Source organism: Miniopterus natalensis, chromosome 17 (genome assembly GCF_054644295.1).
Source record: "Miniopterus natalensis isolate mMinNat1 chromosome 17, mMinNat1.hap1, whole genome shotgun sequence".
Classification (NCBI taxonomy): domain Eukaryota; kingdom Metazoa; phylum Chordata; class Mammalia; order Chiroptera; family Miniopteridae; genus Miniopterus; species Miniopterus natalensis.
This window is the reverse complement of record NC_142097.1, coordinates 12,778,362-12,795,081: the sequence shown is the minus strand read 5'-3', so window position 1 is coordinate 12,795,081 and position 16,720 is coordinate 12,778,362. Positions and strand designations below refer to the sequence as shown.

Here is a 16,720-nt window from a genome sequence, read left to right as displayed (position 1 = left end):
AACCTGAAGTGATGGCTGCATATCCTAAAATTTCAGATCAGCATGTGATTTCACACAGCTGTCTAGGGAGCACACTGCGGCCCTTTTCATTCACTAGAAACAGACAGATCCACCACTCACCATCCCTCGTCCAAGGTTCAACAAGGAGGTTCTCCGGTCCCGACTTCTCTTCTTTTCCTTTGACATCACAGGCCTGCAGAGTCAACTGGAGAGGCTTACCTGATCAAAGAAAAGAGAGCGCATTAAGCTAGCACTACGAAGAAAATGAAAGCTAGTGTGCACTCAGGGGAAATGGAGTTCCAGATTGCTGACTAAAAATTTACCCACTTAAAAGCTAAAACAGAGAAGTAATATTAGACAAAAGTTGACACCATCTTTTGTGTTTTCCTGGAACACAAAGTACAGTTTATCTCCCTAAGAGATTTTAAAAAGAGCTCTCCAGAATAACCACTAATCAGAAACAAAGTACATTGTAAGATAAATACCATAGAGTCAACATATTTGGCGGTGGAAACATTCCCAAGATACTGTTTTGGAGCCAATAATCAATTTTTACTGTAGTTGCATTTAAATATATAAATAACGTCTTAGGGGTTTGGGTCTTGTTTCTTTAAAATACCTCTACCCAAGTTTTTGAAAGTTTTAAGAATTACAAAAATCAACATTTGCTATAATGATCTGAAAACTTTTCTTTTTCCTTTGTTTTAATAATATATTGAGTACCCATGAACCTCTAACCCAACCCAGAACTAGAACATTACAAATAAGGAACAATTGCCCCCTGAGCAATCCTCCCTATCCAGTGCTTCCTGCCCAAATGACTGCTTATCTGAATCAGAAACTTTTCTGGAGTATTTTCCAGACACTATGCAGCCCTCCCATCCAGCCATACTGCTATGGGCCCCCTACCCCTCCAAAAAATGACCTTTCCAAATTTAAGAGGAAAACTGAATTTATATAAGACATCAACTGTCTGACTTTAAAAACTGAACAAAAAGTAAATTAACTGATATTAAGGCAAAGGTACAAATATCATGGCAGATATATCATAGAAATGCCTCTATTACTGAAGAGGATGGGATCCAATACTAAACTTCACGGACAGAAACTTTAGCACTAGAGGATGAATGGCAAGTAAGTTGTTTCTCACATGCCAACTACAGTCACTTGGGAGGAGCTGTATGGGCTCCCGTGTCGAGAAGGATTAGGAAGCCCCATCCTGGGCAAAGAGAAAAGTGCTAAGATAGACGGCCCAGGAGGGGAAAGTGGTGGCAGGCATATATGTATGTCCATGTACGTTCTTCAACCAGCTATCATAGGGATGCATTCTAAGACAAGGATCGTTTGCACTGTGTGAGGGCTAGTTCCCTCCCCCAGGAGATGAGAGGTACTCCAACTTCCCAATCCTCTTGGCCTATACAATGAGATACTCTTGTATTTCACCAAAGATGGCTGTGACCAAATGACCACCAAGCCTAAATGATTAGGCCAGTAAATCCTGGAAGTATGGCCTAGTGGACACTCAGGTCCTCTTCTGCTGATGCTGCCATAAATAAACCAACATCCTCCTTTTCCCTCCCAACCCCAGTGAGAGAGGGCATGTTCATCCAGGAATTATGGGATAACTACAACAACCCAGTCTACAAACTACCCAAAAAGATAAGAAGATGCCAGAAAGTCCCACATGGACAATGCTGTTTTATGACTCGTCCATCATGGCTAGGTCACTTACCATATTTAAGGAGTAGGTTCTGCCTGACCGATGCCATGGATGAAATGAGGGATGAAGCATCATAGTGTGTGTCCAGGTGGTCTGTGACAGTACACAGAGAGCTTAGCACTTTAGCAACACTTCCTCTTGCTAGTGCAAAAGCCAGAAGAGTCAGCTCCACCTCTGGGGTAGAACAGCAGCTATAAACAAAGAGCAAAACACTTCACTTCTTAACAACATGAGAAAATTCAGGTAGTTTAAACCCCATGAAATTGATCACCCCAAGTAAAATAAACCTGCCATGTGCTTTCAATATGTTTACCAGAAATACTTTTTCTTTTCTTTTCTTTTTTTAAATATGTCTTTATTGATTTCAGAGAGAGGAAGGGAGAGGGAGAGAGAGAGATAGAAACATCAATGATGAGAGTCACTGATCGGCTGCCTCCTACACACCCCATACTGGGGGTTGAGACCAAAACCCAGGCATGTGCCCTGACCGGGAATTGAATCACGATCTCCTGGATCCTAGGACTATGCTCAACCACTGAGCCATGCCAGCAGGGCCAGAAATACTTTTTCAAAATCCTTAAGATAAATTAAAGAAAAACTAAATCAACTCAGAGAATCAGATAATTAAATCCTCACTTCTGTAATTTTAATCTATAAGTATTAAATAATACTAATAATATCAATTTTAACAAGTCAAACTTTACAAACCAAAAATAAATAAACCAAAAATAAATAAGCAGTAGTCCTGGCTGGTGTGGCGCAGTTGATTGAGCATCGTCCCATGCACCAAAAGCCAAAAACCAAAAGGTTGCCAGTTTGATTCCTGGTCAGGGCACATGCCCAGGTTGCAGGTTCAGTCCCAGTTGGGGTGCACACAGGCCGATCAATGCCCGTCTCTCATATCTCCCTCCCTTTCTTTCTAAAATCAATCAATCAGAAATAAGCAGCTTCAAAAGCCTCTGCTATTAAGAAGGCTTGGGTAATGATTTGGCCTGGTCAGAGAGTTAAGGGTTTATTCCTTTCAAGCACTAAAAACATATTTAGATCTACTCCACATCACACTTCTCTGCCTTTTCAAAACACATTACAATGAAACTTAAAACTATATAGTTGGCCCAGGGTCTGGTTTTTACTATAATATAGTAACATCCTCAGGTGTCACTGAGGCAGAGCTAATTGTCCCTACACTAAGAGACCCCCCCCACTATCAAGGTCCCCTTTCCCAGTTTTATAGATAATCAGGCTTGTCAGATCTCTGTGTAGAGTAAGCAGGTTCTGAGTAGGGCCATGGGCTGGGGATATACGTGAACTGAGAAGTTTTATACTTTGGACTTTGGGACACCTGTTCTAGCTGAATCAGAGGACTACTTCCTCCTTACCCCTAATTCCTAAGGTCAGGTTATACTGCTAGATAATGGAGTTTATATGGGTGAACTATTATTTCACTTTCTCCTCAGTAACCAAACATGAAACATTTTTAGTGCTGATCTTAAACATTTTAAAAAAGACTTAACAAGCATATATACCCTCCACCCCCCCACAAACCCCACCTCATCAACCTTGACTTACCTAGTTATCCTTACGAGGAAGCTGTCCACTTCTTCCAGAACGTTGGGAGACAGGAAAGTTGAGCCATCTGTGGAGCCCGGTGAAAGGGACAGTGGAGGCATGTGCTGCAGTGCCTTCCTGGAAGGGTCAAATGTAAAATCAGGGCAGACCCAGGCAAAAATAACATATGAGATATGTTATCTAATAACATAATTAATAACATATTAATAATATATTAGACAAAAAATAAATCATTAGAAGCTTGCCTCGATTAGTCCCTTATAAAAAAACAGAACATGGTACACAACATAAACCACCCCTTTTCCTCCAGCAGCTATGGTGCTGAGTTGTTTAATAATGTTTCTTTCTATACATACAATATCAATACTTCATTGCTACTGAAGCTGGTTGTTTTGTCTTGTATGTTACTACTGGGGTCTTTTTGCCCTAACAGTTTCTTAAAAGAAAATTTTCAAAAGTGCTCTACATTTAAAAATAAATTAGTTTAGTAGCCTTGAAAAGATTTCACTCTTGAAAAGAGCCCTCTTTAAACCCTGGAGTCCAAAGACCTAGATTCAAACTGATCAATCACTGCCTGGTCATGTATTCAGGGAAGGTCACAATATCCTTATGTGTAAAATGGGGATAATTTTTACATGTACATTTCACAATATAAGTCAGTAAGTAATATGCAGCATCAGAAAGTGCTTTATGCAACATAAAGTGCTATATAAATGTGAGCAACTGTTCCCCAATGGATAAGTAACAGGAACAGCATGTGTGACTGCCTCACAAGACTGGAGCTGAAGATAAAAAACAGGAAACAACACGGCATCTGAGGCTGAGCTGCTGACTAAGTCTCCATGATCAGTAATCAAAGGTTGCTCAGTGACAGCCCCTAAAGGGTTAGAAAAGAATGAATACACCTTGACGTAATTGGAAAGCAGAGAGAGTAACTTACTGAGTATTGCGCAGCACCGTCTGGACAAAGGCGGGATTTGTCTCCATGGAAGCAGTCACCAGAGATGTCAGCAAAGACCAATACCATATTGCAGAAGCATCTGAGACTGAGACCCCAGACTTCTTAACTCTCTGAAAGCCAACAGCCCGCAGACCATGAATTCTAGTGTCACATCCATCGCTGAGACAACGCTTTATGTTAATCTGGACATCTGTCAAGCACAAACAACAAATTCAGTATTGGATTAACTTCTTCAGTTCTGCAAAGCTAGGCTCCCAACCAAAAACACATCAAAATAGTAATTCATATCTTAATAAGAAAATTCTGAAGATATAGCTTGGTGCCAGAAATAAATAAGGTGTGCAATGGAGCTCGTATATAATAAACTTGTCAAAAAAGAATTGATCAATCTAAGAAATCATGATAATAACATATAAAATTAAGGGTGGCCTTCCCTGGCTGGGTGCCTCAGTTGGTTGGAGCATCATCCCATACACCAAAAAGGTTGCGGGTTCAATTCCCAGTCAGGGAACATACCTAGGTTCAATCCCAGTTGGGTGCATATGGGAGGCAACCGATACATATTTCTCTTTCACATCGATGTTTCTCCCTCTTTCTCTCTCCCTTCCTCTCTCTCTAAAAATCAATAAAAACATATCCTCAGGTTAGGATTCAAAAAAAAATTAAGGGTGGCTTAAATCTTTACATCACAAAGCTTCATAGGAATTTATGAGTCTTAAAAATCAACACAAAGAGCATTTTTTAAATCCTAATTAAATACACGGTAAGAAAATTTATAGAACTTTCCTAGCATTCTGAAATTTGGATTTAGTTATAAAACAGTAGCTAGGTCATAGCAGTTGTAAGAATTTCTTTTTAATAATCAAGTCCAAATAGATGACATAGGCATGACCCACTTTTAAGAGCTGTCATAATTTCTTATTTGGGTTGGAGAGCAGAAGGTGAGAGTTAAAAAGGACACAACTTAGAGGAAAGACTACCACAGTATAAGACAAGAAGCTTCTACTCCACAAGCTTAACTACTTCTTTGCCTAGGGGGGAGACACAAAGACACTACCTCCCTAGGCCTCAGTTCCTTTGGGCAAAGCAAGGGCACTTCTTTTGGCCCAGGAAAGCTTTAGAAGAAATGAGACAAAACATGAAGCATTCTGGTTCCCTGAAAGAAATAAGCCTGGAAAGAAATCACAGAATTGTGATTATTTCCAAAATGCTACGTGTGAAGCAAGGTTATGAGAGTACAAAAATGGAAACAAACTAAATGTCCAAGAATAAAAGTGATGATTAAAATTAAGGCATATTTTTACAATGCTAAATAAAGGCGCGCATGAATATATGATATGACAACATGTTAAAAATTACAAAAGAGCATGTACAGAATGCAACTATTTTTGTTAAAAGACATGTAGAGATAGATATAAATATATATACACACCCCTATATTTTATTTTTAAAAAGTGTACATGCGCATGAATGTAAGCATACACACACGTATGCACACATAAATACACAAATACAAAAAAAGGTCTGGAAGGATCCACACCAATGAATTCACAGTGACAATATCCCTGGGTAGTGGGATTTTGACTAATTTTTGTTTATCTATGTTTTTCTAATTTTTCAGTAAGAGAACAAGAATAAAATATTTTTAATAAAAAAAGGCTTTACTGCCCTGGCCAGGTGGCTTGGTTGGTTGGAGTGTCGTTCTTGTACACAGAAAGATTGTGGGTTTGATTCTTGGTTAGGGCACATACCTAGGTTGTGGGTTCAATTCCCAGTGGAGTTGAGTATGGGAGGCAACCAATCAATGTCTCTCTCTCTTTCCCTCTCTGTCCCCCTTCCTCTCTCTCTCTAAAAATAAATAAAAATTTTTAAAAAGGCTTTACTGCCCGGCCAGGTGTGGCTCAGCAGTTAAGCGTCGACCTAGGATACAGGAGATCGCAGTTTGATTCCCGGTCAGGGCACATGCCCGGGTTGTGGGCTCGATCCCCAGTGCAGGGCATGCAGGAGGCAGCTGATCAATGATGACTCTCTCATCATTGATGTTTCAACTCTCTCTCCCCCTCTCCCTTCCTCTCTCTGAAATCAATAAAGACATATTAAAAAAAAAAAAAAAGGCTTTAACTCCTTTTTTATAAATCTTAAAAACACTGAACCGATGAAATAATTTCATGTGCATCATGAGAAGCAAATCAAATTTCCAAAGAAAAACTAATAGCTTCGCCACATCAGAGGTCTTCCTGCTAAAAAAGATTATTTCCTTCCCCCTTCCCAATCCCCTTAGTTAGAAGGGCAAGATGCTTCTTGGTTAACTCACAGAGCTGACTGATGTTAGCATTTTCCAGCAGTGTCACGTAGCCAGTGACATTGCTTGGAATGTGCACATCACGGACTTCCTGAAGATCACTGGCATTCCTCCCCACAGCTACAGTCACCTGCTGCGGCATGTAGCTCTGGTCAGTGGCAGCCACTGCAATGGACAGGTGTCTAAGCACAACATCTGGCTTCATTTTTAAACTGGAACAAAAGGAGAACAGAAACTACAAATGTTTACATAAGTCAAGAGCTGACAGGTTCCACAAGTCTCATCGCCAAGATCTTATATTTGATATTTCCAGAGATTGATTTTTCTAAAACCAACTTACTTGAAATGCTGGCTATTAGTTTCAAAGTCCTTATGACTTTCCCAAGTCTCTAAAATTCCTTTCTGTTCAAGATTAATCTTGTATTTCCTTTTAAGCTATTAGTATAAGCAGGAAAGTACAATATAAACATTCTGACAAAATCCTTTTACCTGGCAAGAAATAAATTCTAAACTGCATCCAAAGAACTGAGCATATTTCCTCATCTATAAATTAGATGGCTAAAGGTCATATGTACGCTCTATGACTGGGGTGGGGAACATCCGGCCGGAGAGCATAAATCGTTTGGTCTGGCCCTGCCAAGGCAACCGCAGGCAGGACTCAAATTTCAATAAATCTAGGAGCTTTTATCATAGCTAATTTTTAAGGTGATAATTTTGTATGGTCTGTGAATGATGTTATAAATATCCAAATGGCCCTTGGCAGAAAAAAGGTTCCCCACCCTCGCTATGAGAAAACATGACAATTATTTTTATTTCTACCAACTTAAGTTAGCCCATTCTCTGAAGGGATAGATGAAAATTTAGATAGCAGCTTCAGAACTTCTAGAAATATCAGAGTTTACTGTCATCAATTCCACTCCAGGATTCCTGACCACTCTCTTCCTCTTCTAAACTAGCCAACTCAGTTGATATTTTTCCTAAATGTACAAAAAAAATCTTAAAACATGAAATCATATCTGATATAAGAGAAGTACTTCCCCATGAGACTAATTTTCCTGAGAAACTACTGAAAAAGATCTGAAATCAGTATCATAAAATATTAGTCAAATGCTATTCTCTCCCTTAAAATACCAAGTACAGAAATTATCTATGTTTATGGCCATATGAACCAAGTTACAGGATATTACCTGATTCCTTTTACTTGATTCTTAAAGCACTTTCACAGATAGTCACAATAAGAAAAACACAAGGCAGTTAAGTACAAAATATTCTAAAATTTAAAAAATAATAATTTTTTAATGCATTGATGGGATAAGAGAAAGAAAACAGGTACTTTCTTGGACTATCACTCAAAAATTGGTATCATATCACCCACCGAATCCAGTGTGAGCGGGCACTGCCATCTGACTGCCAGTAGGATGACGTTTCTCCGTTTGTCATCTTGTCAATGTCTGCAGGGTTGGAGGATGTTTCTATATAAGCATAGCACTTTGCTATTGACTTGAGTTTATCCACCTCTGGGCTTCCAGTTAGATCTCCAGGGCTTTCTGCAAGGAAAGCCATATTTTATCATATGAAGGGGGGAAAAGGGGGTGCAGGGGGAGTCATTTAAAATATCCAGCCCTTTCCCCAGCTGCTGCTAAGGTGCTTGGTCCTTCCGAGGAAGCTAAGGCCGCACTGGGGTGAGGTCCTCACTTCACCCAGCGACTAGCACCCTGCCAGGCAGCGCCCCCCCAGCACTTGTCCACACCATGGCCTCCCTCACAGAGCTCGTCTGCATCTACTCTGCCCTCATCCTGCATCATGACGAGGTGACAGTGACAGAGGATAAGATCAATGTCCTCATTAAAGCAGCCCCTGTAGATGCTGAACCTTTCTGGCCAGGCTTGTTTGCAAAGGCTCTCGCCACCATCAACATCGGGAGCCTCATCTGCAGTGTAGGGGCTGGTGGACCTGCCCCAGCAGCTGGTGCTGCGCCAGCAGGAGGCCCTGCCCCCTCCACCCCTGCTGCCCCCTCCACCCCTGCTGCCCCCTCCACCCCTGCTGCCCCCTCCACCCCTGCTGCCCCCACTGAGGGGAGAAAGGGGAGGCAAAGAAAGAAGACTCTAAGGACTCTTATGATGATGCAGGCTCTGGTCTTTTTGACTTAACCTCTTTTGTGACATGTTCAATAAAAAGCTGAACTCTGAAAAAAAATCTAATAGAAATATGCTTGGCACTTGGCCCTAGAAAAAAAAAGTTCCTTAAAATCTCCTTCCAAAGAACCCATACAAAGCAGAAACTGGCCAAGGACTGCTTCATGAGCTCATTACAGTACAATACTTAAATCACTGGTATATTTGCAAAACCATGTCAAGAAAAGAAAATAGTGTTTTATAGTTTAATTTACATGTCTTTAATTATGAGTGAAATTTTTTAAGCCATTTGTTTTTCTGAGTATGAGCTGGTCCTACCCTTATCTATTTTCTACTGAGTCACACGTTTTCTTATCAACTTATATATTTCACATACATTATATAATGTATATATACACACATAATGGGTAATATTTACTGTGTGTTTACTGTGAGCTGGGCACTTTTCCATACATGTTTTATGTATTAATTCATTTTGAAGATGAGGAAACCAAGGCACAGAGAGTTAAGTAATTGCCCAAGGTCAGTGTTAGTAAAAACCTGAATCTGTCATAGTATGTTACAAAACATATTTTTGTTCCCTAGAATGTCACTTGACTTTTCACTCTGCTTATGATATTTTTTGCTATACAGAACTTTAAATTTGCATGTAGTCTAATTTATTAATCTTTTCTTTTGTAGTTTCTGAGTTTCCTGTATTGCTTAGAAAGGGTTTTCCATGTCAGGGTTTTTATAAAGTGAAACTATTTCCTTTAATACTCTTAAAGTTTTCTTTTTAGTTGAATTTTTTGATCCATCTAAAACTTATTTTAGTGAATAAAATGGGTTAAGAATCTAGTTTTATTTTTTCTCCAATGGCTAACCAGTTGTCCTAACCCCACATGTTGACTAATTCATCTTGCCATCTGATCTGTAATACTGACTATATCTGGTACTACATTCCCAGACCCGTCCATTCACATTATCAACTTTTGTTGCCATCACTGAGTCTGTAGTGGCTTCCCTCATTTATTCCACTTCTACTCCTAGAGTACCGATTATGTGGCAGGCACAGTTCCAGGTGCTAAGGGTAACGAAGTGAACAAGACAGACAAAATGCAAGTAAATAATAATGCCTCAGCTTCAGATAATAAGTGCCATTTAGACCATTAGACCTGCAAAAGTAGTAGTGACCAGAATATGAGGAATGGGGAGTGGGGGCATTAATTAGTGAGGCAAGGCCTTCCCTGAAGTCCCATCTGAGCAGACACCTGGACGATGAGAAACCAGTGTGTTAAAAAGGAAGAAAAGAAGGAAGGAAGGAAGGGAGGAAGGGGAGGGGAGGAGAGAAGGAAAGGGAGAGGAGAGAGAAGAGGGAGAGAGGGGAGGAAGAAAGTGTGAGCAGATCACATTCTTATGTGACAATCTGTCACTATTACATTTTAAGAAATAAAGGCTAGGAAAAGGGGCAGTTCATCCTGTTATTAAATACTACTTTTGAAAGAAATTATGATAGAGTATTTTCAGGACACCCCCTCACACATACGTACCCTTTTCTTTTTGTACCAGTTCGTCCAGAGACTCCTTCAGAACAGAAGCCCTCATGGTGCACATGTTATTGCAGTGGTCCAACATGGGGTAGGGGATGGCCATACTAGCGAGCCGATTGCGATGCAGGAAGCGCAGTATCATTGACGAGTGAACACCCAGGCCCTCCTTGGACTCCGAAAAAATGTCTATGAAACCTAAGCAGACAAAATCCATTTTTGGTGTTTTCAGGAACCCACCACAACAGTTTTCACATGCCCTGCCTGGTGGCCTAGCTGAATTGGTTGAATTAAAAGCAGCCATTAAGACTCTTCATTGATATTTTCAGCTCTAATTTAAAAATTTAAACAAGTTTTAAAGAAATGAACCAGAGATAATCTCAATTTAAAAATTAATTTCATTTGAGTTTAATAGAATTTTAGAAGACTTAGAATGATGATTATTTGCTTCAATCCCAACTTCAAAAACTTAAAAGCACTTAAATACTAACTAGAAGTTTTTAAAGAAGTTTTGCATATATAATATGGACTAGGAATAATTTATTGCATTAGACAGCAAAAGCATAACAGCTTTTATACTAAGCTAAATAAGACAATAATAATAATACAACCACTACCCTGACCAAAAATTCTGATGGCATTTTATAGTCTATCAGGCACCTTCACACATATCTCATTTGGTCCTCACAGTAAGGTTGGGGAGGGGTGGGGAAGGCACCAGGTACTGGTACCCTTGTGCAACTGAGTAAAATGAGGTTCGGGAGACACCAAGAAAACAAACAAGGGGTAGGGCTGGGAACACCCCTTTGCATTGCCTCCAAGTACTCCTTCCACCATTCCAGTTTTCTCTTTCCAGTGTGACTCCTCTGGACTCTGGGCCCTCTGTCGTTCTCTCTGGCCACTGTCCAAGCTCTGACCTCAACATCTCCCATTCATACACATGCTCATTTTTTTCTAAGTGGCTCCCCTCGTTGTCCTTTGTCTGACATTAACCTGAGTAATCTTCAACAGCACAAAACAGACCATGCCCACCCGTTTAAAATCTTTTTATGGTTCCCCATAACCTACAATACTGTGCCTTGAACTGAGATGCCCGGAATCCAGGGGGTGTTGGGGTCAGGTGAAGAGAGGGTAAACATGGCAGCTTTGCCTGGAGCTCAGGTACACTCATAGATTTTTTTCCCCTTTTTTTACTTTCTAGTGAATCATAACATACGTATACATATAATTGCATCACTTGATAACTTTCACAAACTGAACACATCCATATAAGCAGCACCCAGAGCAAAACTCCAGAAGTCTGTAGGAGAAATTGTTTTAAAGTGTAAAACACACACATTAGAGCATATGGAACTTTGCATTAATTTTTAAGATAAAACATGCGGCTGAGGAGAAATTTTGCACTTGAAGCAGCCCATTTTGATTATGCCCCCTACACAAACCCTGAAGACTCTAGTTTGATCTCCCAAGCCTCAGAAGTCCATGCCATCCCTTCCCCTCCTTTTATACTTTTTCTTGTCTTTGCAGATTCCCACAGTAATGCCCAACCCTCATATTATGACCCTGCTGATGCTGTACTGATTTGCTCAGAACCCATGTGAAAAAAACAGACTAATTCTTGTAATGAGAAATATTTTTTCATATGTTGAAACAAGCAGTGGATTCAGTAAAGGTGCTGTTACTTAGTTGGTTGAGCCTTATCCTGAGCACAAAGAGGCCCTGTTGGATTTTCAGTCAGGGCACATGCCTGGGTTGTGGGCTCGATCCCTAGTAGGGGGCGTGCAGGAGGCAGTGGGTCAATGTTTCTCTCTCATGGATGTTTATTTCTCTCTCTCCCTGTCCCTTCCTCTCTCCCTAAAAAGCAATAAAAACACATTAAAAAATTTAAAAAAACCTCTAAGCACCGATAAGAGATACAAAAGGAACAAGTTTCAGTCTGGGATAGAAAGAGGGACAAGGAAACTGAAATCCCACCAGACAGGTGAGCTCAGCTTACTAAGGTTTGTCCTAAGATTGTGATAAAACAATTCTTTTAAGTTAGGTGTTTTTTAGTGGGTTTTTAAAATATATATATCTTTATTGATTTCAGAGAGAGGAAGGGAGGGGGGGAGAGAGAGATAGAAACAACAATGATGAGAGGGTTGTCATTGATTGGCTGCCTCCTGCACACCCCGACTGGGGATCAAGGCTGCAACCTGGGCATGTGCCCTGACCAGGAATTGAACCTTGATCTCCTAGATCCTAGGTCAATGCTCAACCACTGAGCCACGCCGGGGTAGGCTAAGTTGGGCGTTGATAGAACACTGTGAGTAGAGAGTCCTAAGTCATGACCCTGCTATGTAAGAACCTTGGGATCTGGAGCCCAAATTTTTCTAAACTAATCTCTCCTTCTCCCCCTAGTTACCCAGAGCAACCATGCACTAAGTATTATCTGTTGGTGGATTCCCTAGCTCCCCTCTCTTTCCTCTCCTCCTGAAACATCTCTTTGAAGTGTTCAAATACAGTTCCTGATGCTGTCACAAGCTAGAAATGCAAAAGTGGGAGTAATATGTAAATGCCAAGATATAAGGTAGCTAAACATAACTCAAAGCATGATTTTAACTGCCACAAGAGTAGGAAAAAGTTAACATGTACAGGCTCTCTATAAAAATTATATAATTAAAGACAATTTGAAGAAGAATGAAAATATGCATTCTTCAGTGGAATACAGAAAGAACCCTTCCCTAGCTTAATACATCATCAGCAGTAAGTCAGAGAGGTCAAGGGCAACCAGATTTACAATTAAGTATCTATCAAATCTGCCTCCGTTGCTGCCCTAGCTTGGCTCTACAGTAAATAGTATGACACCAAGGGCACAAAGCAGGAAAAGTTCTTAGATAAGATAACCAGAGACTAAAAGGATGGTATGCAAAGCTTTTTTTTCTCCCCTTTCAAATTTGTTTTCTCACTGGAAAAAAAAAAAGGTAATTTTATTATGATGATTCTGTCTTCTGAGCCCCCAAAAGAAACCATCCAAAAACACAGGCAAAGTTTTACCATGTACAGTGTAGAAAAAGTATTGCTTAATTTCAAGCTATTTTTATTCTTAAAGTTCAGAGTGAAAGCTTTCTAAAAAAAACACTGGGTGCCTACCATGTGCCAAAATATGTGCTAAATATGAGGACACAGCAGAAATAAAAGGTCCCTGTCTTCATGGAGCTCACACTATAAGAGTAAACACAGGCATTTAACAAATAAGTAATTACTTAGCTAATTACAATGCAAATATGTTGCAAAAAAGAAATGCAGGATGCTAGGAGAACATACAATAGGGGCCAAGAAAGGCTTCAAGAGAGTGAAACAAAGAGATCCACTAAGAGAGAGTGTCTCATGACAAAAGTTCATAAAAATGGTAGAGCTGCTCAACCATCACTGTATTGGGGGACAAAAGAGATGATTACACTGAACAGTTGTTCAGATCATGTACCTTAAGAGCACCTTTATTTCATAGTGCCCACAAGCTTGCCTAATTACAATCCATAATACAGCAAAGTTTATTTTGTCTTGAAGAGAGTGCCCTCTGCATTCAGCACTCAAATGAGGGCCTTACCGGGAACAAGAGAACAGGCCTGCAGTTGTCTGATGATGTGACTCAGTTCTCCCTGAAGATTAGCTCCACTGGAATTCTTGAGGGCCTCCAACATGCTCTCAGCATCAACTGTACCATCTCCTTCAGCATCAAACTGGGCAAAGGCCTACAAAAAAAGAGATGCAAGAAAATCAGGTATGTTCCAAATTTTGTAAAAAAATTCTTTTACAATTCTTTTTTATTTTTATTTATTGATTTGAGAGAGACAGAGAGAGAGAAACATCTATTTGTTGTCCCACTTATTTATCCATTCATTGGTTGCTTCTTGGATGTGCCCAGACTGGAGATCGAACCTGCAACCTTGGTGCATCAGGACAACTGAGCTACCCAGCCAGGACCTAAAATTCTTAAGACCAATAATTTTTGTTGTTGTTGCGGGACAATTCCACACATATCATTCAAAGAACAAATAAATTCAGGATAGTAATTCACTGTGCTCTGCAGATTTTTATAAGTATTACTACATGTATATACAATCTTATCATCTCATCTCTCTTTCAAGAGAGTACTCCCAAATAATTTCAGAAGAAAGCAACCAATGCAAAAATTTTCAACTGGTTACAAAGTGCCAAATACAAAGCTAGAATTAGAAAGAATTGGCTTAGAGCAGCGGTGTGGAACCTTTTTTCTGCCAAGGGCCATTTGGATATTTGTAACATCATTTGTGGGCCATACAAAATTATCAGTTTAAAAATTAGCTATGGAAAAGGCTCCCAGATTTATTGAATTTTTGAGTCCCACCTATGGTTACCTTGGCAGGGCCAGACCAAACGATTTCATGGGCTGGTCGTTCCCAACCCCTGGCTCAGAGTAACACCTTAGCTAAGCTGGGCTTTTCCTTTTAAACACTCTTCTGACATGAGAGCTAACTTGATTTATCTACCTCACAGCCTTGTTTTCACTGACCTTTAACCATAATCTAACTTGCTCCCTACCCATGTTAGGGTCATTTGGGAACTGAGTACAGCATGGGATTTGGTTTGAATCCTGCTCTATCACTAACTGGCTATGTGACTTTATACATATTTACCTCCATAAACCTCAGCTTCTTGACCTGAAAGATGGAACAAATATTACCATACTCACAGGCTGCTGCCTAGACTAAGTAACAGAGCCCAATAGTGAAAGCACACTAGCAGTGCAAGTGTTTCCCTGCTCCTGTCTAACCTGCACTGTTACCCCTCCTTTGCTCCTGACCCCTTCCCTCTTATACCCTGTAAGACTTTCCTCATTTAGCAACTGCCCCCGTCCCCAGATCTCAAGTCCTCCCTCATCATAGTTTCTCTCCTGCTGATACACTCACTCACGGACATCCCTCACAAAGAAGCACGTGAGGAGTCGTCTGCCCTCTTCCAGGTCACCCTCTCTCCTTTAGACCCCGCTCCCTTTCCTCCTTCGTGAAGTATGAAAATGTCCCACTGAGGCATCATGATGGACACAAATACCCCTATTTCCATCACAGATCTCTGGACAATGCAATGTGCAATAGGACCATAGACAACCCCTCGTACTGGGGTCCAAAAACCAAAGACATAAGGCAGGGTGGGGGACAGCAATTGGAAGTAGCGTGTGCGAGGATCTCAGCATTCTTTCTGCCTCTACTCAAGGTGACAAGATTATCCAAAAAGTTCATAGTCTCAAAAGCCATACTAACCAAGGTATAATGTCCTAAAGGAGAGAAGATATCTTACTCTTCTCCGATTAGACCCAATCAAAGAGGCTGGGTTTAGTTTGGAAGCTACGCACCAAAAGGAAGTGAAATACAAGAGGTCAGAGGAAAGAGGCCATGATGGAGAGACTAGAAACTACCCTGGGGGGAACAGCTGAAGGACTGTGAAATTTCTAGTGTGGAGAAGGCATGAAGGGAGTAACAGAATCCTTCTCTTCAACTATCTGGTGAGCTGTCATGGGAGAAGCAATTAAAATCAAGGCAGCTAGATAGAGGTCAGAGGGAGAAGCTCATCATAAAGATGAAGCCGTGTGCTGTCGGCGGGGTATAAGATGGATTAGGAGGCTCTGGGAAGGAATGTCCACTCCATCCCCACAGCTTCAGAGCAACAGCTGGACCACCAGCCACCAGGAGCACTCAAAGCAGGCATATTGAACAAATGCATTTACCTCTACTCCCTGCTGAAATCCCACTAAGACAACATCATAAAGAACAAGACAAAGAACAGAGGATGATGCAACAGCAAAGGAGCTTTGGAAGCTGGGAAGCAGATGGATAAGTAGTCCTGAGCCAGCCAACCCCAGAAAGTGGAATCCTAAGCTGAACTGGGCAACGCTGAGAAGCTGCTTTACACTGCAGGACTCTAAAAGCTTAGGGTTTGGCAGCAACAGGCACTGCTGGAAGTGGCGGTATTGGTGTCAAGTCTATTTTAAAAAGCAGTTAGTACTAAATGGACAAATGTTAAGCTGAAGGAATTGATAGGGTTTTCTTTTGGGGGGGAAATGGGTGATCGTTGGGATTGTATTATTTTTAAAAGTTCTTATTTTTTAAAGATATATAATGAAATATGAATGAAATGAACTATTTGTGAATGAAAAAGATTTGCTTCGAAATAATTTGGAGGAGAAAGTAGGTGGTGTTTAGATGAAATAAAATTGGCCTTTTTATTGGTAACTGTTAAAACTGGTTAATAGGTATGTGGGAGTTTATTCTTTTTTTTTAATCGTCACCCAAGGAGTGAGGATATTTTTTCCCCATTGATTTCAGAGAGTGGAAGGGAGGGGAAAAAGGGGGGGGGGGGAGAAACAGATGCGTGAGACAGACACATTGATTGGTTGCCTCCTGCACATGCCCCAACCAGGGGCAGGGATAGGATCCGTAGCCCAGGTAGGTGCCCTTGACTGAGAATCAAACTGGTGACCCACTGGTA

The 16,720-nt window shown here is 40.6% G+C and overlaps 1 protein-coding gene and 1 pseudogene across 2 annotated transcripts in view; one reads left to right on the top strand and one right to left on the bottom strand.

Moving 5' to 3' along the window:
- Positions 1-16,720, bottom strand: part of ZZEF1 (zinc finger ZZ-type and EF-hand domain containing 1) — a 99,979-nt gene that overhangs the window by 72,308 nt on the left and 10,951 nt on the right. Inside the window, exons 2-9 of one of the 2 annotated variants that reach the window (XM_087825944.1) lie at positions 13,803-13,947; positions 10,217-10,411; positions 7,928-8,099; positions 6,565-6,764; positions 4,230-4,440; positions 3,290-3,406; positions 1,733-1,911; positions 121-219 (exon numbers count right to left, since the gene is read on the bottom strand). In XM_087825944.1, the coding sequence (XP_087682070.1) occupies positions 121-219; positions 1,733-1,911; positions 3,290-3,406; positions 4,230-4,440; positions 6,565-6,764; positions 7,928-8,099; positions 10,217-10,411; positions 13,803-13,947 (1,318 nt within the window). Of the gene's footprint in view, positions 1-120; positions 220-1,732; positions 1,912-3,289; positions 3,407-4,229; positions 4,441-6,564; positions 6,765-7,927; positions 8,100-10,216; positions 10,412-13,802; positions 14,218-16,720 lie in introns of those variants that run through there. The other variant, XM_087825943.1, reaches the window with a different exon arrangement.
- On the top strand, positions 8,304-8,734 carry LOC107528036 (large ribosomal subunit protein P1 pseudogene; annotated as a pseudogene).